The sequence below is a fragment of the Tursiops truncatus genome, chromosome 8, assembly GCF_011762595.2.
Source record: "Tursiops truncatus isolate mTurTru1 chromosome 8, mTurTru1.mat.Y, whole genome shotgun sequence".
Classification (NCBI taxonomy): Eukaryota; Metazoa; Chordata; class Mammalia; order Artiodactyla; family Delphinidae; genus Tursiops; species Tursiops truncatus.
The window spans coordinates 60,602,293-60,626,030 of NC_047041.1; the positions used below are offsets into that span (position 1 = coordinate 60,602,293).

The window sequence follows — 23,738 nt, forward strand, 5'->3', positions numbered from 1 at the left end:
CTATTGTAATTAATGCTGCTGTGAACATGGTAGTGCAGATATCTTTCCGATTTAGTGTTTTCATTTTTTTAGGATAAATACCCAGAACTGGAATTGCTGGGTCATACAGTAGTTCTATTTATAATTTTTTTAAGAACCTCCATACTCTTTTCCATGATGGCTGTACCAATTTCCATTCCCACCAACAGTGCACAAGGGCTCCCTTTTCTCCACATCCTTGCTAATACATATTATTTCTTATCTTTTTGATAGCCATTCTAATAGATGTGAGGTGATATCTCACTGTGGTTTTGATTTGCATCTCCCTGATGATTAGTGATGTAAAGCTCCTTTTCATGTACCTTTTGTCTTTGTAAAAACGTCTATTCCAATCCTCTGCCTATTTTTTAATTAGATTGTCTGTTTTTGCTATTGAGTTGTGTTTATATATTTTGGATATTAACCCCTTACCAGATATACTGTTTGCAAGTATTTTCTCCCATTTGGTAGGTTGCCTTTTCATTTTGTTGATGGTTTCTTTTGCTTGGCAGAAACTTTTCAGTTTGATGTAGTCTCACTTATTTTTGCTTTTGCTGCCTTTGCTTCTGGTGTCAAATCTAAAAAATCACCTCTAAGTCTGAAGTCAGATAAAACTATGAGTTGCTTAAAATGTACATCCTGGTGATTTGATACATATACACCGTGAAAGGATTCCCCCCATCTAGTTAATTAATACATCACCTCCAGGCCAGCCAAACTTCTTGAAGGTGTTGTCCATACTGGCTCTGTACTGATGATCCCACTAACACATACCAGTACTTTTTTCAAGTTTGTGTATTTCTTTGAATAAAAAAAGGTATTTCTATTGTTTGCACTAAATTATGACTGGATTATGAACAGTGGCTCTGACTGGGATCTTAATAGATGTGATCTTTGAACTTAGTAATTTACCAATACTAGTATTTACCAATACTAGTTCTGCTCTGTCAATTTTCTCCAAGGATCCCTTGATATTCAAGTTGATTTCTCTTGCCCTCATTACTTCATTTTGATGTTGTAATGACTGAAATAGGTTATTTCTTAAAAGAAGGATCTACTATTGTTTGTCAGAGACATTAACTAGGTACCAGTCTAGCAAGTGAGGAAAATCATAAGAGATATCACTTACTAAATATATGTGACAATGAGTTTAGTGGCTAAAAAAACAGTTTCTGAGAAATAAAAATACATAGGATTAGTATTTTGATTTCCTTTTTTTAATGAAAATGCTTCTTACAAAACATTTCATCCCTAATATAGTCTTAAGAGATATGGAAAATCAAACTTCTAGGTTTTAATCCTGGATTTGCTACTAATTTGTCCTATAACCAGTTATTTAACTTGGGACTCTGATTTCTCACCTGAGAAGGGGGATAACTGGCCCACATTTTGATTGTTATACAGCTCAAATGAAATAATATATTACTTATTACTGAAGTACAAGAGTTGCAAATGAAATGCAAATATATAATTTTCATTATTATTAGCACTCAGTGATGTAGCAGTGTTTGGCTCATGGTAATTGCTCAAAAGTCACAGCCATTATAACTATAATAATTGACCAAAGAAGCAATAGCCTGGCTCAGAAATTAACAATCAACCCTCCAAAACATCAAATGCAATAAATTCTAGTTCCAGGGATGAAGGATTCCTCAACTGTATGTGTTCAGACTTTCTAAGAGTCAAACTTCTTTTTCTGTGGAAGAACCTGTAGCACCAGAATTCATCATAGATAGAGCAGTTCATGTTTAGACAGGGATAAATCCCACCTTACCCCACCACCTACTTTAATATATTGATATTTTCAATTATGAAATGGTTGGAAATTTTCTTTCAAAAGGAGAGAGGCGTGCCTTTACTTTTCCCATCTATCACTGAACCAGGAAAGGAAGGTAACAACTCTTGGAGACCTATTCAGAGCTAAAATATAAACTACGGAAAAATCCATTCAAAAATCCTGTGCCTGTGTTAGTACTCTCAAATATCTGAATGTGTGTGTCTGTGTTTATACATGTGAATGCAGGCTTACCAAGGATAGCAGATACTGACTAGATCAAAGCAGTTATTTCTAAAACAACAAAATCCAGCAAAAACTAACACTTGGGAGCATATTCACCAGTTGCCTGACAATCTAAAGGTGGGTACTGATGGGGATCTGCCCAGGTGGAAGACAGCAGGAGAGCAAAGGGGGCCTTTTGCCCACTGGAAGATAAAACCAAAGATATCTGGTCTAATACTAAAATATAGGCATAACTTGGAGATATTGTGGGTTCGGTTCCAGACCACCTCAATAAAGAAAATAATGCAATAAAACGAGTCACATGAATTTTTTTTTTTGGTTTCGCAGTGCATATGAAAGTCATGTTTACACTATACTGTAGTCTATTAAGTGCACAATAGCATTATTTCTAAAAGAAACAATATACAGGGCTTCCCTGGTGGCGCAGTGGTTGGGAGTCCACTTGCTGATGCAGGGGGCGGGGGTTCGTGCCCCGGTCCGGGAGGATCCCACATGCCGCGGAGCAGCTGGGCCCGTGAGCCATGGCCGCTGAGCCTGCGCGTCCGGAGCCTGTGCTCCGCGGCGGGAGGGGCCACAGCAGTGAGATGCCCGCATACTGCAAAAAAAAAAAAAAAAAGAAAGAAACAATATACATACCTTAATTTAAAAATACTTTATTGCTAAAAAATGCTAACCATCATCTGACAATGCAGGGTTGCCACAAACCTTCAATTCATAAAAAACAAACAAACAAACAAAAAACATCATCATTTGTGAAGCACAGTTAAGTGAGGTATGCCTGTATGCATGTCATAGAGGAAACCAAGTAATTAAAAATGACAGGAGATAGAAGGGTTGAGGGAAGAAAAGGAAGAGGCTGTTAGAAGATTAAACTTCCAGGAATAACGGAATTTTCCTTTGTGTCTTCATGGGTACGAAATGGTAACATCTCAGTGGTTTTGATTTCTGAATGAAAATGTATAACTTTTTGGAATTAAAAAAAAAGTCTAAATCAATATTCTGCATCAGCTTCTATCTGTTTGGCTCTTTGATCCTAAAATAATTCCTTCATGTTCACTATTTAGTGGATAACACAAAAGTGGGAGAGAAGGCTGACATGAGGACTACCTGCACAGTGACTTGCTTGATGCTGTTTTAAAGTTTTATTTTTGTCAATTGCATTATGAATATAAAAAGAGTACTAGTTTAAAGATGAAGGGAATTTTTCAATCAGGTTTCTCTTCCTGTGACTCAGTTTTCATATAAAAGCAACTGGAAGGCTTCCCTGGTGGCGCAGTAGTTGAGAATCCACCTGCCAATGCAGGGGACATGGGTTTGATCCCTGGTCTGGGAAGATCCCACGTGCCACAGAGCAACTAAGCCCATGTGCCACAACTACTGAGCCTATGCTCTTAGAGCCCATGCTCTGCAGCAAGAGAAGCCACCGCAATGAGAAGCCCACATGCAGCAGTGAAGACCCAACACAGCCAAAAAAATAAAGGAAAAAAAAAAAGCAACAGGGAATACTACTTCTGTATGGGGCACGTGTAAAAATTTTAATGGATTCTTTGTTCCTAAACCCCAAAATTCTAAATTTTTTTCTCTCAATGGACTTGAAATCATTTTAAGATGTGAAGTTATGATGATACTGTCTCTTCAACAGTATCCATCCCTTAAACATTTATAGTGTGTCAACACTGTGCTAGAAGTCAGAAACACTACAGGAACTCCTAATGCCTATATAGAAGGTACTATAGAAATGATGTGAAAGCACAGGATTCCAGAGACCAGATTTGACAATGTTTAAGCCTCCAGCATGGGACAAGATCTCCGAGATGACTCTGAAACTGCATTTCCAGATGAAGAAACGCTTACTGACCTGAGTCCTAGCTATGAAGGGATCCATCCCTCCTTTTCTGTTCTCTTCCCCTAGGGAAGGGCAGAATAGTGGGAAGACGGCCGGTGGAGTGTAGGGACTGTCACTTTTGTAGTCTGAAGAGGTCAGCTTCTCTAGAATAGAGCGCTGTAAACCAGCCCGGACCCCCACCCTCTCCAGAAATTAGGCGGATCCCAAACCATTCGCACCAGCTCCCAGAATAAAGTCGGCCCAGCTCAGCCCAGAGTGGTCTGAGCTCACTGCTACCGCGAGAGCAGTAGGAGTTCCGTATGAGCCTTAAGAGATCTTCACTAAGAGCGTGTGCAATTGGTAGCTTCAGCCTATCAACAAAAATAAGAAATCAAGCTAAACCTGTGCTTGCCCTCAGGAGTCCCTCCAGTCTGAGAGTTGGGCAGGCCTGAAGGCTCGGACTGCTTGCCAAGGCAGTAAGGATACTTGAGTCCTCGCCTAAGAAACAGTCTAGCCACTGCAGCCTCTGGACGTATTCCGCTGGGAGGCACCACCCCTTGCGGCCCCGGTGGAGCGGTTTGGCGCCAGCACAGTCCGCTGCTGCGTTAGTCCTCCTGCTGTAGAGCAGTGGGGCTTTCCTGGCCAGGTCGCTCATGTATTCTCTGCGGATCCCGGAATCCACACATTTTCCCATGAAAACTGGGTAACTGTTCTGTCCTTTGGGCTTCTCTTCAATTGCTATTAGGAGTGTCTAGTGACCTCTAGTCTCCAGTACTATGAAACAGACTTGCCATTTGGTGCCTGGAGACTTGGTGAGATTTCCAGCTGGGTCTCACCACTTGGTTTCCTCGGGCTAATCGTGAGCCTTTCGAAGCCACGATTTTTCTTGACTATAGAGTGCACTTAGTAGGACCTTTCTTGACGTGATTGTGAAATTAAAATGACGTTAAACTTTTGAGAAGACTTCCTGGCAACAGGGTCCTGTGAAAATCAATAGTTTACTATGTAGTATGTACTATTCTAGAGATGTAAGTTCACAAGAGATCTTAGGACTCTTGTTATCTCAACCCTTTTAATTTACAGCTAAGGGCTTCCCTGGTGGCGCAGTGGTTGAGAGTCCGCCTGCCGATGCAGGGGACATGGGTTTGTGCCCCGGTCCGGGAAGATCCCACATGCCGCGGAGCGGCTGGGCCTGTGAGCCATGGCCGCTGAGCCTGCGCGTCCGGAGCCTGTGCTCCACAACGGGAGAGGCCACAACAGTGAGAGGCCCACGTACCGCAAAAAAAAAAAAAAAAAAAAAGGAAACTGAGGACTTCCCTGGTGGCATAGTGGGTGAGACTCTGTGCTCCCAGTGCAGGGGTCCTGGGTTCGATCCCTGGTCAGGGAACTAGATCCCACATGCATGCCGCAACTAAGAGTTCACATGCCACAACTAAGGAGCCCACATGCTGCAACCGAGGAGCCCGTGAGCCACAACTAAGGAGCCCGCCTGTCACAACTAAGACCCGGCGCAACCAAATAAATATTAAAAAAAAAAAAGAAAAGGAAACTGCCTCCTACTATCAAAACTCATTGACACCACCTCGTTGTCTTGTCTACTATATGGCCTCATGACCTCCATTCTTGCTCCTCTTCCCCTCACTCTACAAAATATCCAGTCTCTGGATATCCAGTCACTGTTATTGAAGTCTTTTCCAAATGACATACTGTTGTTGCTTTGTTTAAGATTCTTTAATGTCTCTCCATGACCATGAGAAATTTTTTAGCTTGGCACAAGAAGTCCTTCATGACCTGGCCATCCTCTAACCTCACCTTTCGCTTTTATACTTTATAATCCAACAATGTCAAGTACTTAGCTTTGACATTGTTGTCAGGTACTTTGACATTACTTGTAGCTGGCTGTATACATCATGTAATTTCATTATTCCATTTCTTTGCACAAATTATACCTTCTGCCTCCTATCTGTTAACCCAATAACTGAATATAGAAAATCATTATAAAAATTAACTAAAATAATTGAAAACTTCATACATAAGTACATTTATGGCAGTTCAATTCATGATATAAAAATTAAAACAGTCTAAATACCCGATAATATAGTGATAAGTATTATGGTACAGCCACACAATGGAATGTCATGTAATCATTAACATTTTAAATAAGTTGTATGTAAAATTTTATTTTTTTTAAATGACACCAATAAAAATATAAAAAATACAGAAAGGCATGAAGAACATAAAGATAACCAAAGATCCTCTCAAAGAAACCCACTAATAACATTTTTGTATACATCCAATGTTTTCCCCATGGAAATATCTGTATAAATATAAATAGAATCTTACCCCATAGAGTTCTATATCTTGTACTTTTAACACCATAAGTATATTTTTATTATAACATTCTTGGAAAATATAAGTTTTAATGACTGCATAAGATTACATCATGTAGATGAACCATAATTTATATGACTTTTCCCCTATTTAGGGGGGAGGGCAGCATAGAAATATTATAATAAATACCTTAAACATTTATCTGTGTACGTGTTCTAATGTGGTTCAGAATGCTTAGCCCAGACCCACCACTTTCTGGAGAAACCTATTTGAACATCAGCCCTTACAACCATGTTATATGCCTTATCACTTCATCCCTGGGCATGTCTGAGAGCACCAGAGTGAACATTTGATACAAAGCAGGCCAATCCAAAGGCTTACCGGTAGCCTATAGTTTGGCCTGGTCTCAGACTTGTCAGGAGGTAGTAGTTATAAGTTGAGCCAATCATCTTCCCCTACTCAGAAATCTAAACAGAGACCCAGAAGTTACAAGTTAATGATGGGCAATAAAATTGAAAACAATATATTCAAGGATGTGGTGGCAATAATAAGCATGCACAGAGTGAGTAAACAGGAGGTCAGTCTGTAGAGAAGAGAGGAATAACCAAAGAGAAACAGAAGTTCTTGAAAGAGTAGCCTCCTTGTCTAATGGCTTTCTACGGCAAATTCTCATATTGAAGCTTCGGTCCTAGTGTTTTCTTTTTCTTTTTTGGTGAGGTTTTAAAACATAATGTTATATAACTCAATTTTTATATGAAATAACTTAAGTGGATCTCTGTTCTTTGCAAATAGAACTACCCTAATAACACAACAATGTAAAGCAATTATACTCCATTAAAGATGTTTAAAAAAAAAAAAATGAAGTACCCTAATAGAGTGTAACTCTATTTCCACAGGATATACACTAGATATGAAATCACTATAGGACAAAGAATAATAACAATTTTAAGGCTTATAATTGGCCAAATAGCTTTACCAAAGCATGTCAATTTACCCTCAACATAAGTAGTGTATAAGTATCAATCATTCTGTATTCTCACTAAAAATAGCTATTACAATTTTTGTTAATGATAGTGGTATTTTCATTGCTTTAATCTGTTGACGTCCTTTGCCATTTTTTAAAGTTGGTGTCCATCTCTTGTATTAACTTATAAAAGTTCATAACTGTCCTAATCAGGGCAAATATTTTCCCTGTTGTCTTGACTTCCGTATGTTCTTAACCTATAGTTTAAATTTTTTTAATGTGGTCAAATTCCTAGGTATTTTTTCTGAGTTCTTCCATTTCATCAAACTCTCAAAAAATGCATGTGTGTTTTCAACCATGGAAAAACCCACTTTGGTGAATTTTAAACATTTTATGTTTAAAATGGTAGAACCTCCTCTAAAAGAAAAAAAAGAAAGAAATCTTGTGCTAATCTTGAACGTGAATCAGAAAAGATGGATGGGGTTAACTTGTGGCTTTGTTTTTGATGAACCAGCCTTCATGAAACCATATGGAGGTTCATGGAACACAGCTTGAAAACCTGTGCTTTAATCAATATATATTAGATCAGTATATATGATATAGGTCATGAGACGAAAGCCTAATTTTATTTTTCACGAAAGAGTTAAATTATTTTCTCAGCACCATTTACTGAATAATCCTTCTATACATAAATCTTTTATCATATGTAAAGTATTTAAGCATATCTACTTAATGTTTTATATATATATATGTAATCCATATACTGGTTTATTTTTAAGCCATTTAGTAATAACTGAGCATCCTGAACATTTTTTCAAATGTACAATCAAGTTCTCAATATTTTAACTTCAATATATCATTTATTATATGTTAGGGCAATCTCATTAATCTTTCTTATAATTATCTTTGCTCTTCTCCAATATCTATTTTTCTTAAAAGACTTTAGAATACTTTTTTCAATTTCACATCTCATTGGGATTTTGATGAGATTGGAAATAAATCTATAAATTAAGAACATCCGCTCTATACAAGTCCCTTTATTTTCAATTAAATGTTTTGTTTTTCATTATTTTCATTCTACATTTTTGCTATTTGTTCCTTTTAAAGAAATTTTAGTATTTCAAACCCTTTTTTGCACCCATTGTATTTTTCTGATTATTACAAGAGTTTAGGAAACTTGGTTTTTATATTATTACCCACCTTAATGGGTTTAATCAGTTCATTTAAAATTAACCTTTAAAAGTATATTGTAGGCATGCTTTAGTTTGCCTAATAAACATTTGCCTATTCTTTTATATCAATAAATCAATATTGAGCAATCAATCAATTGAAAATTGGTCAATTGACCAATATCATTTTGCTTTAATCTTTTCTGTTGTAATAGCATATAAGTAAAATTTTAATTCAATCAAGGGTTTTCAAAACTTTTTAAGGGGAGATGTAACCTATTTTGATAAATTTGATTTCCTCTCACCTTGATCCATGTTCTCCAATTTTTTAGATCATCTTCATGTTGTTTTTGTTTTCTGTCTTTTGCTATAGGCACTGAATATTCTTTGCTTTTATCTTCTCTGTTTTGAAAGAAATATGTTTTTAGTTATTTTAGTTGCAATTTCTAACTTTGTAAAAAAATATTTAGACCTTTATTTCTAGGGTTGTTAAAGTCAAGAAGAAAATGTAATGAATCCATGCTATTTAAGGTCAGAGATGTAGCACACTTTCTTTTGCTGTCCTTCCCTCATTTGGTAGCCAAATTTAGCAAATAAAAACACAGGGTGCTGTTAAGTTTGAATTTATATGAACAAATAATTTGTTAGTATAAGTTCCATGCAATAATTGGGACATACTTAATACTAAAAAATTATCATTGTATATCTGAAAATCATACCTAACTGGGTGTCCTGGATTTTATCTGATAACCCTACTTTCCCATCCAGACTTTAACATATAATGCTTTTATACTCAACATTTGTATATTAAATATTTTCTTGTACAACTATTTAATAGTTTTGAAGTTTTGTAAACAAATTAACAATTATTCAAGACTTAACTGCATGTTTAACTGATTTTAGTGTTTACCAGTTCTTTTACACTATGACTTCCACATTCTTGAGCTCTTTTTAAGAAAGGTACATATTTGATATGTTTTCTGTTTTCTTATCTAATTTGTTACCTACAAAGGTAAAAGACAATTTAGTTGATAAGATAAACTATGGGCGATAACATTTTTCAGCCTCACAATTCTGAAGGTGTTATTCTGTTGTCTTTTGACAATTATTGTTGCAGAGGTCTTTATCCATTTTCCCTCTTTGGTTTTTTTAGAAAACCAGAATTTTTCCACACCTCCTAGTGTCTGAACCTATGAATAAATGTGGAAAACTGGGAAGGGGAATGGGTGAGAGTGTATTATGGTAACCTCATAGTGCAGCACCCCTGCAACAAAAGGCTGGTTCTTGAGTTTTCTGGGTGACAGAAATAACATCTCTAAGATACCCTATCTTGGATAAGGGTCATACGTTGTTTTCCGAATTTACTGGCCCTTTAGTTAGTTCTTCAACATTTGAGAACTTGTTGTCTACCAGTTTGAGTTTCAAGTTTTATGTGTTTTCATTTTTTTTCCTGTAGCTTCTTAGGGACTTTACAGGTGAGTCAAGATGCTATTTCATTTATAGCTAGCCAATTTCAATTCAAACCAAAATATAAGAAAATGTTTTGAAGTCAGTGAAAATATAAAATTGAACATACAGTATGACTTCATGCACATGAAAATGCACAGGAAAAAAGGCTTAGAATGAAACAGGATGAAAAGTTTTCTTCTTGACTCTTCTATATATTTTATAATGACTATGCATAATATTTATTGTAGAAAAAGAAAATACATTTTAATTTAAAATATCCTCCTAAGGATCTCCTCTTGAAGCAAATGATTTTTAGTAGGAATTAGGGGAAACAATAAATGTTGCTTGGGATTATTTGGGTTATTTACAGAATTTTCTTCCCAGCAGCATTTACTGGGCTTAAGGTGAAGCTTTGATTAAAGCTGTTATAACTAAATGAACAGAATTATAAGGTTTTTCTTCTGCGATTACTGTGAAGATGTGAATTCTGATCGAACCCCTTATAATACTCATGGCATTTATGAATCTTTTCTCCCATGTGGACTCTTTGATGAATTCGAAGAGCTGAGCTATGGCTGAAACCCTTACCACACTTAGCACATTGATAAGGCTTCTCTCCTGTGTGGACCCTCTGATGAATGTGAAGATTTGAGCTGTGACTAAAGCCCTTTCCACAATCATCACATTTATAGGGTTTTTCTCCTGTGTGGACTCTCTGATGAATGAGAAGATGAGAACGCTGACTGAAGCCCTTCCCACACTGTTCACATTTATAGGGTTTCTCTCCAGTATGTACTCTTTGGTGAGTGTGAAGTTTGGAACTCTTGCTGAAGCCCTTCCCACATTCATGACAAGTATAGGGCTTCTCCCCTGTATGGACCCTCTGATGAATGCGAAGATCTGAGCTGTGACTAAAGTCCTTCCCACAGTCGTCACATTTGTAAGGCTTCTCTCCTGTATGCACCCTCTGATGGATTTGAAGATTTGAGCGCTGGGTAAAGCCCTTACCACAGTCATCACATTTATAGGACTTTTCTCCTGTGTGGACTAACTGATGGATTCGAAGATTTGAACTCTGACTGAAGCCCTTACCACACTCATCACACTTATATGGTTTTTCTCCTGTGTGGACTCTCTGATGAACATGAAGTACTGAACTCCGACTAAAACTCTTACCACACTGATCACACTTAAAAGGCTTCTCTCCTATGTGAAGTCTCTGGTGAATGTGAAGTAATGAATTTCTACCGAGGTCCTTATCACACTGCAGTCTATAGAGTTTCTCTTCTGTGTGGACTCTTTGATGACAGTGAAGACTGGAGATCTGACTGAAGCTCTTACTACACACATTACATATATAAGGTACCTCCCCTGGGTGGACTCTCTGATGAAAGTGAACACCGAAGCTCTGACTAAAATTACTGGCACCTTCATTACATCTGTACGGCTTCTTACCTATGTGGATTCTTGGATGTCTGTATAGGTCTGATCTCTGAGTGAAGCATGCTGTGCTGATGGAGCATGGATACAACTTTTCTCCAAGTTGATTTCTCTTGTGAACACACTGTGAGTTCCAATAATAACTTTCTTTACATTTATTATATCCACAGTATTTCTCTTCCACAGAGCCTTTCAGCAGGTCATTTTGGCATATCTCCCCAATGTACTCTGGAAGGGCTTCCTCTCCTGGCATATAAGAATGCGGACCTATGAGCTTCTGTTCTCTTTCCACAGAGAGATTTTTCCTGGATATGACAACATGGTATCTGCGTCCTTGAAAACCACGTGAATCACTCACATAGATTTCTCTACCATTGTCTTCAGTGTGTTTTGTTTCTAAGGATTGACAAGGTATAAACTTCGTATATTTTAAGTTCCTGGGAATTTTACCTTCAAAAGTCAGTTCATAGTTCCCAAACCCTGGTCCTTGTGTGAAGAGTATTAACCACTCTTGAGAGTGAGAAAGGTGTTGCTGCTTTAGGTCTTTGGAATCTATACCTTGAACCATTTCCACATAGATCTGATTATCATATATCTGAGTGCTGGCATTCCTCCAGCCTTGCCAGCAGGAAAGATGTTCATGTTCAAAATATCTGAATCTTTCTTCTTCGAGTCTGTAGCTCTCTTTACAGTTTCCTAGAAAAATAAGCAGATAACCCAGTGGTAAGATGAAAGCTGTGCTTAAAAATTTCCAAGTATCTCAATCAACAAGCTCCAGAATTACAGGAATATATGTGTGGGTGCAAGTGGGAAAGAAGTGTTATGACTTAGGCTGCTCCATATTTGGGTGTGGAATTCATTTGTTTTTTCATTCATAGATGTATTCATTCATTCAACAAACATATCTTGAGCATCTACTACTTACCAGGTACTGTTAGAAATAAAAGAGAAAGCCTGACTGGTTTAACGGAAATAGTTTTAAAGACTGAGATTTAATTAGATTACTCTATTTGGGACATTATTATAAGAAATAAAATATTGTTTCTATTTTTCTGTTCTAAAATAGTATAGTAGATTGGGGGAAAAAATTCTCTGCTTTATCTACATCTTTGAGTGTTCCCCTTACACAGTGACTCTAGGCTTGGCTATATAATTTGCTTTGGCCACTGGAACAAAAGTGAGACAAGCAGAGATTCGCAAAGTGCTTGTGCATTGGGGCTTGGCCTCTCTTGCTGGTTTTGACAGTCCTGTGATCACCACCATGTAAATGAGCCTGGGCTGGCCTCCTTGAAGAGAGACATATGGTCAATACATGCCTGTTATAACACTGATACTGACCAACTGCTATTCAGGCTGTCCAGCTTCATCTTAGACCATCCAGCCCCAATCAAGTCACTCAATGATAGAAGATCCATCTAACAAACTAGAATCATGAAAAATAACACAGTTTGTTTTAAGTCACTAAGTTTGGGGTAGTTTGTTATACAGTAAAAGCTAACTTACAAATAGAACATGAAGAGAGAACAAATTGAGGACTGCACAAAATTATGGGCAGAAATCTGTGCTTTAAGTGTAATCTAGAAAATAAATAAGAATCACAAATACCTATTAATTACATAGCCAAAATGTTTTGGAAGCTATCTTGCTTTCTTTACCTTCTATTTCTCATGTGATTTAAGAACCATTTTTGAGAATGGTTGTTCTACCTCAATATAGCACCCTAATAACCAAAATACTCAACAAAACTGGTCCCAGCCAGATGGCTTCACAGGTGAATTCTACCAAACATTTAGAGAAGAGCTAACACCTATCCTTCTCAAACTCTTCCAAAATATAGCAGAGGGAGGAATACTCCCAAATTCATTCTACGAGGCCACCATCACCTTGATACCAAAACCAGACAAGGATGTCACAAAGAAAGAAAACTACAGGCCAATATCACTGAGGAACATAGATGCAAAAGTCCTCAACAAAATACTAGCAAACAGAATCCAACAGCACATTAAAAGGACCATACACCATGATCAAGTGGGGTTTATTCCAGGAATGCAAGGATTCTTCAATATATGCAAATCAATCAATATGATAAACCATATTAACAAATTGAAGGAGAAAAACCATATGATCATCTCAATAGATGCAGAGAAAGATTTTGACAAAATTCAACACCCATTTATGATAAAAACCCTGCAGAAAGTAGGCATAGAGGGAACTTTCCTCAACATAATAAAGGCCATATATGACAAACCCACAGCCAGCATCGTTCTCAATGGTGAAAAACTGAAAGCATTTCCACTAAGATCAGGAACGAGACAAGGTTGCCCACTCTCACCACTATTATTCAATATAGTTTTGGAAGTTTTAGCCACAGCAATCAGAGAAGAAAAAGAAATAAAAGGAATCCAAATCACAAAAGAAGAAGTAAAGCTGTCACTGTTTGCAGATGACATGATACTATACATAGAGAATCCTAAAGATGCTACCAGAAAACTACTAGAGCTAATCAATGAATTTGGTAAAGTAGCAGGATACAAAATTAATGCACAGAAATCTCTTGCATTCCTATACACTAATGATGAAAAATCTGAAAGTGAAATCAAGAAAACACTCCCATCTACCAGTGCAACAAAAATAATAAAATATCTAGGAATAAACCTACCTAAGGAGACAAAAGACCCTTATGCAGAAAATTATAAGACACTGATGAAAGAAATTAAAGATGATACAAATAGATGGAGAGATATACCATGTTCTTGGATTGGACGAGTCAACATTGTGAAAATGAATCTACTACCCAAAGCAATCTACAGATTCAATGCAATCCCTATCAAACTACCACTGGCATTTTTCACAGAACTAGAACAAAAAACTTCACAATTTGTATGGAGTCACAAAAGACCCCGAATAGCCAAAGCAATCTTGAGAATGAAAAATGGAGCTGGAGGAATCAGGCTTCCTGACTTCAGACTATACTACAAAGCTACAGTAATCAAGACAGTATGGTACTGGCACAAAAACAGAAAGATAGATCAATGGAACAGGATAGAAAGCCCAGAGATAAACCCATGCACATATGGTCACCTTATCTTTGATAAAGGAGGCAGGAATGTACAGGGGAGAAAGGACAGCCTCTTCAATAAGTGGTGCTGGGAAAACTGGACAGCTACATGTAAAAGTATGAGATTATATCACTCCCTAACACCATACACAAAAATAAGCTCAAAATGGATTAAAGACCTAAATGTAAGGCCAGAAACTATCAAACTCTTAGAGGAAAACATAGGCAGAACACTCTATGACACAAATCACAGCAAGATCCTTTTTGACCCACCTCCTAGAGAAATGGAAATAAATACAAAAATAAACAAATGGAACCTGATGAAACTTCAAAGCTTTTGCACAGCAAAGGAAACCATAAGACGAAAAGACAACCCTCAGATTGGGAGAAAATATTTGCAAATGAAGCAACTGACAAAGGATTAACCTCCAAAATTTACAAGCAGCTCATGCAGCTCAATAACAAAAAAATAAACAACCCAATCCAAAAATGGGCAGAAGACCTAAACAGACATTTCTCCAAAGAAGATATACAGACTGCCAACAAACACATGAAAGAATGCTCAACATCATTAATCATTAGAGAAATGCAAATCAAAACTACAATGAGATATCATCTCACACCAGTCAGAATGGCCATCATCAAAAAATCTAGAAACAATAAATGCTGGAGAGGGTGTGGAGAAAAGGGAACCCTCCTGCACTGCTAGTGGGAATGTGAATTGATACAGCCACTATGGAGAACAGTATGGATGTTCCTTAAAAAAATACAAATAGAAGAACTACCATATGACCCAGCAATCCCACTACTGGGCATATACCCTGCGAAAACCATAATTCAAAAAGAGTCATGTACCAAAATGTTCATTGCAGCTCTATTTACGATAGCCCGGAGATGGAGACAACCTAAGCGCCCATCATCAGATGAATGGATAAAGAACATGTGGCACATATATACAATGGAATATTACTCAGCCATAAAAAGAAACGAAATTGAGCTATTTGTAATGAGATGGATAGACCTAGAGTCTGTCATACAGAGTGAAGTAAGTCAGAAAGAGAAAGACAAATACTGTATGCTAACACATATATATGGAATTTAAGAAAAAAAAATGTCATGAAGAACCTAGGGGTAAGACAAGAATAAAGACACAGACCCACTGGAAAATGGACTTGAGGATATGGGGAGAGGGAAGGGTGAGCTGTGACAAAGCGAGAGAGAGGCATGGACATATATACACTACCAAATGTAAGGTAGATAGCTAGTGGGAAGCAGCCGCATAGCACAGGGATATCAGCTCGGTGCTTTGTGACCACCTGGAGGGGTGGGATAGGGAGGGTGGGAGGGAGGGAGACGCAAGAGAGAACAGATATGGGAACATATGTATATGTATAACTGATTCACTTTGCTATAAAGCAGAAACTAACACACCGTTGTAAAGCAATTATACCCCAATAAAGATGTTAAAAAAAAAAAACTGGTCCCAGAATAAACTAACCTTATTCCCTAAGAGTCGGGATAATTTACCTACTGACATGACATTTGTGTAGTTCTCCCACATGACCTCTCTGTAGAGCTTTTTTTGAGAAGAATCCAAGAATTTCCACTCCTCCCAAGTAAAATTAACAGTCACATCTTCAAATGTTACTGCCATCTGGTCGAAGATCAGGCTTTCCAGGAAGAAGAAATCTAAGTGAGAAGACGGACAAAGAAAAAGACATTCAGTAGGTTACATAAGTGGTAAACCAAAAAGAAAAAGAAATAACTCCAATAATGAAGAAAAACAAGAAAGGTAAGAGGAGACATAATAAGAGGTCAAGTACTTAAATAATGTATCCAATCATTGAACACCATCACCATCATAAGAAACATTTATATAGCATTTGTCTGCTAACCACTGAGCCAAGTAAGTACTCTTCACATATACTTCAAGTAATCCTCACAGCAATCCTATGTTGTAGATACTATTATTATCCTCATTTTACACATTAGTAATAATGGTTGAAAAAGATTAATTCCCAGGATCATGGACCTGGAGGTACTGCAGCTAGGACCCAGGTCTACATACTCTGGACCAGAACTATTTGCCAACTGTAACAATATTGCTTCATGTTGCTTATATTATTGCTTCATGGTTGATCACTTTAGACTGTTTACTTCCCACTGTGAGATGAGGAATTAGATTACCACCCGTAGCATTAGCACTAATTTTCTGGTTAAATCAATAAGCAGTACTTATATAATTTTGAATATGATTATATACCATTTTTTTGTGGGGGGAATTACCTGTTTAATTTTTATTTAATAAATTTACTGTCCTCAATTTTTTGATTTTTCAGAAGGCTTTATATAATCTATTTTATCAAGTGTCTCATCCCCTCACCCACCCCTTTTATTTTGGAAAAGTCCATCATCCTGCTCCAGTCAGGGCCGGCTCCTCGTTAGTGCTCCATTTCAAGTTCATATGACTCTTCTTCTTTTGTGATTTTACACCATTAATTGGGAGGCACATAACAACATGAGTTCAATCAAGCCTGTGAATGTTAAGCCTGTGGCCATCGAAGAAAGCAAAGGTGAGAAACAGGCGAGGTTTTCTTCAAAGGAGAATGTCCAAACACGGTTACTAGGAAAGATTCCCAAGAATCATTTGAATCACTGTATGCCTTAAGTCTTTATTACTATCCCTCATAAGTGGCTGGGTGTAGAATTCGAGAGTGAAAAGAATTTTTCTCAAAACTGCTTCACTGTTTATAAGCTTTTAGTGTTGCCAAGACTGATTTAAAGAACAAACAAACTGTAATTCCTTTGTGGGCAACTTTTTCTTTCCTCTCTGGAAATATTTTAGGGTCTTCTTTTGTGGCTGGCCCTCTGCCCCAAATGGTGTATGGATTTGAGCCTCTCCAAAGTTCACAGGGCTCATCAGTTCCTTTCTTGTCTATATTCCCCTGCTGAGTATTCTAGGATGTAACATCTTCAGCCCTATGTGGCTCTTACCACTATGCCTACTGTTGCCATCCAGGATTTTGTTGAAATTTCTCATTTGCTGATGGCTCTTCAGCTTCATCATTGTAAGTTCATAAATTTCTTGGTTTTTTACTATATCTATGCAGTTTTAGAAAGTAGAAGAGATAAATGCATGTATTCTGTCTAAAAATATTTTAGTAGAAAGAATAAATCATAAGTTGGTTATGTGACAAATTCATTTTTCTTTGATGACACATTCTCAACTGTAAAGTTCAATTTAAAATGTTCAGTAAATACTAAGATTTAGGAATTTATTTTAAAAAATATACTAGAGATTAAGAGCCTCATTTTTTTTTTTTACTGAAAGTTCATAAAAATTATAACAATGCTGAAGTAATATAAGTAAAAATTAAGTCTACCCTCCCCAAATAATTTAAGAAATAACCACTATAGTTTTCACTGTGTCCTTACGGACCTTTTTTCATACATACATACCCCACTAATGTTTTCTTCATAACACAGACATGATAATTCTGCAGTCTGCTTTTTTTACATAATATGTAGTATACAACTTCCCGTTTCAGTACATATAGGCCTATGTTATTCGTGGTGATTTTAAAATATGTCCAGAAATTATTTGATACCTTTCCCTTCAAAAGGTGGAGCCTAATTCCCCACCCCTTGAATGTGGCCTGGGTTAGGGACTTACTTCTGATGAACAGGAAAAAAAAGCAGAAGGGGAGGCAATGGTGTGCATCTTTCAAGACTAGCTCATAAGAGGCACTGCAGCTTCCTCCATGCTTTTTTTCTTGGATCAGTCACTCTAGGAGAAGCTACCTAACACACTGTATGAATAGTTAGGCAGCCCTGTAGAAAGGCCCATGTGGTGAGGAACTGAGGCCTTCTGTCCTCAGTAAGAAATGAGGCATCTGCCAACAGCCATGTGAGTGAACCATCTTAGAAGTGGATCCTCCAGCCCCAGTGAAGGCTTCCAATGAACTGTAGTCCTGCTGACAGCTTGACTGCAACCTCGTGTGAAACCCTGAGCCAGAACCACACTGCTATACTGTTCCCAGATTCCTGACCCTTAGAAACTGAGATAATAAATGTTTGTTGTTTTAAGCTGCTACATATAATTTATTATGCAGAAATAGATGGTTGATGTATTGTTGTAAAAGTTGCATAGCATTTCATGTTATGATGTTCCAAAATTTAACTGTTCCCATACTGATGAAGATTATTTCCAGTTTTCTGGCTATCATAATATAGCAGTGAACAACTCTCTTAAATACATCATTGAACACTCGTAATATTTCTAGAAGATACATTTCCAGAATTAGAACCACCAGGCATGTGCATTTCAGTTTACTAAAAAACACTGTAAAACTTTGAAAATATTTTTAAAAATTTGTTAAAAATATTCTCCCCCACTAGAAAGTTAAAAGCGGAATACCTACATTCAAAATTAGTAAGTACAAGTCTATAGAGGAAAAAAATTATAGAAAGCATAAATTAAGATGGCAAGTAAAATTATTAATAGACAAAAGGATACTAAAACAGTTTTAAAATATAGAGGCATATTGCTTAGAAGACACTCCAAACTACTGAATTCTAGAAGATTAAAAATGAAAAGACAGGCTAATCTATAACAGAAAAATATAGACCAAAATAAAGTAGGGGCTCCCCTAGTGGCGCAGTGGTTGGGAGTCCGCCTGCCGATTCAGGGGACGCAGGTTCGTGCCCCGGTCCAGGAAGATCCCACATGCCGCAGAGCGGCTGGGCCCGTGAGCCATGGCCGCAGAGCCTGCGCGTCCGGAGCCTGTTGCTCCGCAACGGGAGAGGCCGCAGCAGTGAGAGGCCCGCGTACCGGAAAATAAATAAATAAATAAATAAAGTAGGTTTTGCAATATTAATATTACATAAGGTAAAATCAAAGGAAAAAGTATTACCCTAGATTAACAGAGTAATTTTATGAGAAATGAAATTATTGCTCTTGGTGTACCACCCACCAGAATTAAGATTTTGTCAGAATTGCTCCAAGACTGTATATCAGAGGGTGGGGGGGTGAGAGAAGATGGGGACCATATGATAGCAAAAATAACAGTAATTATAGTAAATGTGAATAGCTTAATCTCACAGATTAAAAGACACAGATTTGTAGGTTAAAAAAATGAGATTCAACATGTGGTTTAGAAGAGACACACTAAAAAGAAAAAAAACATGGGAATAAAAGGATGGAACAACATATTCCACACAAATACGAACCAAAAGAAAGCTGTAATGACAAACTTAACTTCAGCTGAGATAAAATTTACGGCAAAAAGTTTGTAACTATGTGTGGTGATGGATGTTAACTAGACATATTGTGGTGATCATTTTACAATATCTACAAATATAGAATCATGTTGTATACCTGAAACTAATGTCAGTTATATCCCAATAAAAAATTTATGGCAAAAATATAAGGGACAAAAACACAGTTTTTTTTCTGTATTAATAAATAGTAAGACCAAAAAATATCCATTATAATTAAACTGCACCCACAAATAAAATTTCAAAATGTATTAAGTAACAACTATCGTAAGTTCAAGGAGATATAATATATACACCATTGATTGTAATTATAGATATTAATACACTCCTCTCAGAAAATGATAGATCAAGTAAAACCGAAGAACTCAACAATATAAAGACTAAACAGTACAATTAATACTCGAGTTATTTTTTCTGTGTTGAATTCTATACTCCCAAAACACTAAATACACATTATTTTCATGAACCCACAATACTGTTACAAGATTGACCATGTATTGGTCTATAAAAGGAATCTCAATAAATTCCAAATTATCAACATAATGCAGAATACATTCTCTAGATACAAGGTAATAAAATTAGGAACTATTAACAATGGAATTTAAAAATCCACACTTCTGGAACCCAAGTAACATATTAAATAGCCCTTAAATTTAAAAGGAAAATATAATGATAATTAAGAAAATTTGAATTGAATAATAATAATTACACATCAAAATTTTCAAGACCCAGATAAGTAAGTACTAAAAGGAAATAAGAATGGCTACATATAATCAACCTAAGCATTCAACTCAGAAACTCAGAAAACAAAAACCCTCCCCCTCTAAAAAAAAAGAGCAAACTTCAAAAAAGAAGGATAAAGCTGAAAGCCAAAGGGGCAATAAACAAATAGATGATGTGGAAATGCATAAGGCCAAAAGATGCTCTTAAAAATTTAATGTCAAAAAAAAAATTTAATAAGTCAGATCTCTGCAAGTCTAATTTTTTTTGAAAAGATGATTATAAACAAAATACTGGACAAAATGAGGAAATAACCACAGACATAAGACTTAAAATAATACAAAAGCATTATGAACTATATGCAAATACACTTGAACATCTATATAAAAGGACAAATTCCTAGTACACAATGCCAATATAAAATGCCAAAATAGATTTTAAGAGTAATATAAAATTACATACCAGTAGGTATTAAAGGAAACTGAAATGGCAGCCAAGATTCTTTCTCCCTCCCCCAAAATCAAAGGTCCAAAGAGTTTTACAGTTGAGTTCTCGCAAATGTTCAATTAACAGTTAATTACTATTATAATCAAATTGTTTTAGAAAATAGAAAGTGAAAATTACTAGCTCATTATATGGCCAGTGTAATATTGATTACAAGACCTGATGAGAACAATACAAAAGAAAACTATAGGCCCATTTTTAAGTTTGATAGATATGTAAAAAATCCTAAATAGATATTAGCTAACTGAATTCAGATATGTATGAAAAAATGATAAAGCATAATTTATAACAGGAATGGAGGACAGTTCAACATGAGAAAATTAATCAACATAATTCACTATACTAATAGACCACAGAAGAAAACCACAATTATCTCACCTGATGCAGAAAAATTGTGTGATAAAGATCATAATGTTCACCGCCTATAAAGGTCTTACAAAAACTTTTAGCCAACTAGAAATAAAAAGAAACTACCTAAATAGGTAAAGGTTATATACTGATACTAAGAATCTACATCAAACATTAAGCTTAATGGAGAAATTTTATACGTATTTCCTTTACGATGGTAACAAGATAAGAATGCCCACCATCACCACTGCTTTCAAAATAGTACTAAGGGTTCTGACAAATACTATAAGAAAAGAAAAAGAAATAAGAAGCTAAGGATTAGAAGAAAAAACATAAAACGTCATTATTTGCATATGTTATGGCAATCTACCTAGAAAAACAAGAGTATGTGGATAAACCATAAACTGATAAAAAAGCTCAGCAAAATTACCAGACACAATAAAGCAAAAACATCACGGTGTCAGCAATCAACTACCAGAAAACAAGATATTCACAACAGCAAAGAAACCCAAAAAAACAACTGTCTTATAAAAAGGTAGTTTTATCTTTGAAGACAACTTTCAAATTCCAATAAAGTAGAAAAAAGATTATCTGAATAAAGGGAGAAGCATGCCTCCATGTTCTTGGATGAGATGACTCAAATTCAATATACCTCCAGTCGAATTTCTAGCTGGATTTTTTGAGGAACGATATACTTTTTTTCCCTAAAATTTATAGGAAGGGAAAAGAAGTCCATAAAGACTTAAGTAAACCAAGCAAGAAGACTTGTTCTACTAGATACTGACATACCACCAAACTACAGTAGTAAAATCAGAACAAATAGACCAGTAGAACAGAATTGAGGACTCAGAGCCTAAGCAATGTACTTGTTTATATATGAAAACTTATTAACAATAAAGATGGCATTAAAAAATCAAAGAAGAATGGATTATTTACACTAGATGGTGGTGTGAAACTGATTAACTTTATGAGAAAAAATAAAGCTGGATTCCAATTTGATATCATATACAATGGGACACTAGATGGATTAAACACTTAAATGTTAAAGGGAAAGTTATAGAGTTAGTAAAAGAATATGTTAGGATTGAAAAACATTTACCATTGTTAAATGAATCCAAGGGCCAGTTCTTTTATAGCCCTGACTAGCTATAAAAGAAAAGAAAAAGGGGTTGGCACAAAGAGAAAAAAGTTAGAAATGAGATTAGTGAAAAAGCAACAGATAAAAATTTAATTGAACATTAGGTGGGCACTTTCCACCATTCTTTAGAACATAAATCTGAATGGAAAATGTATTTTTTCCTAGAAAACCATTTGATATAGCCCCAAGAAAAGGGAAAAATTCTGAACAGATCAGATATTTTGAAAGAAACTGGTCAAGTTATCAAAGAAATATGACCTTCACAATAACAACCCAAAAGTTTCCTTAAATGAATTCTTTCAGATTTGCAAAGAACAAATAATGTGATTCTATTAAACTATTCCAAGGCATATAAAAGAGTTATCAAAAATTTTAAGAAACTCAGGAAAACACTGAGACAGCAAAATCAGAAAACTACAGATCTATATTACTAATGAATATTGACATAAACTTCAGAAATAAAGTAAAACATAAGGCCAATAAAATGCAGCAACACCTGTGTTTATAATCTACTGCCACACAACTAGTTACTTCAAAACTGAGTGGCTTAAAACAATAATTATTATCTTTCATGGTTTCTCTGGGTCAGAAATTCACGGGTAGCTTGGCTGGGCAGTTCTGGTTTGGACCTCTCCTGAGAGTGATGTTGAGCTGTCAGCTAGTGCTGTATAAAACTATACATATAAATAAAAAGAAGATTCACTTTATACAAATTTAAGTCATATAAACAAAGAAGTCCTTAAAAGTAAAAGGCAAATGATAACCTAAAGAAATATTTACAGCATATAACAAATGGCTTCCATATTTTACATACTGAGTACATTCTATCAAATGGAAACAAAAAATTCAGTAGGAAAAAAGTAATTTGAGTCAATTTATCAAAGAAGTAATGCAAATGACCAATAAATATATGTTGAAACTGGTCAATCTGCACTTTATTTATCTCCCTGATTATCCTTTCATATTATGTCAATATTCATATTGACATAATACAATCAACAGTAACACAATCATAGTAGGGGACTTTAACACCACACTTTCACCAATGGACAGATCATCCAAAATGAAAATAAATAAGGAAACACAAGCTTTAAAATGATACATTAAACAAGATGGACTTAATTGATATTTATAGGACATTCCGTCCAAAAACAAGAGAATACACATTCTTCTCAAGTGCTCACGGAACATTCTCCAGGACAGATCATATCTTGGGTCACAAATCAAGCTTGGTAAATTTAAGAAAATTGAAATTGTATCAAGTATCTTTTCCGACCACAACACTATGAGACTAGATATCAATTACAGGAAAAAACCTGTAAGAAATACAAACACATGGAGGCTAAACAACACACTACTTAATAACCAAGAGATCACTGAAGAAATCAAAGTGGAAATAAAAAAATACCTAGAAACAAATGACAATGAAAACACAATGACCCAAAACCTATGGGATGCAGCAAAAGCAGTTCTAAGA

General features: G+C 36.0%; 1 protein-coding gene across 3 annotated transcripts in view; it reads right to left on the minus strand.

The window, feature by feature from the left end:
* Positions 1-872: 872 nt before the first annotated feature.
* ZNF214 (zinc finger protein 214) overlaps positions 873-23,738 on the minus strand; it is a 28,911-nt gene continuing 6,045 nt past the window's right edge. For all 3 annotated transcript variants that reach the window (XM_033862457.2, XM_073807908.1, XM_073807907.1), the window contains exons 4-5: positions 15,802-15,963; positions 873-11,912 (exon numbers count right to left, since the gene is read on the minus strand). In XM_033862457.2, coding sequence (XP_033718348.1) covers positions 10,222-11,912; positions 15,802-15,963 — 1,853 coding nt within the window. In that variant the 3' untranslated portion in view covers positions 873-10,221. The remainder of the gene's footprint in view (positions 11,913-15,801; positions 15,964-23,738) is intronic.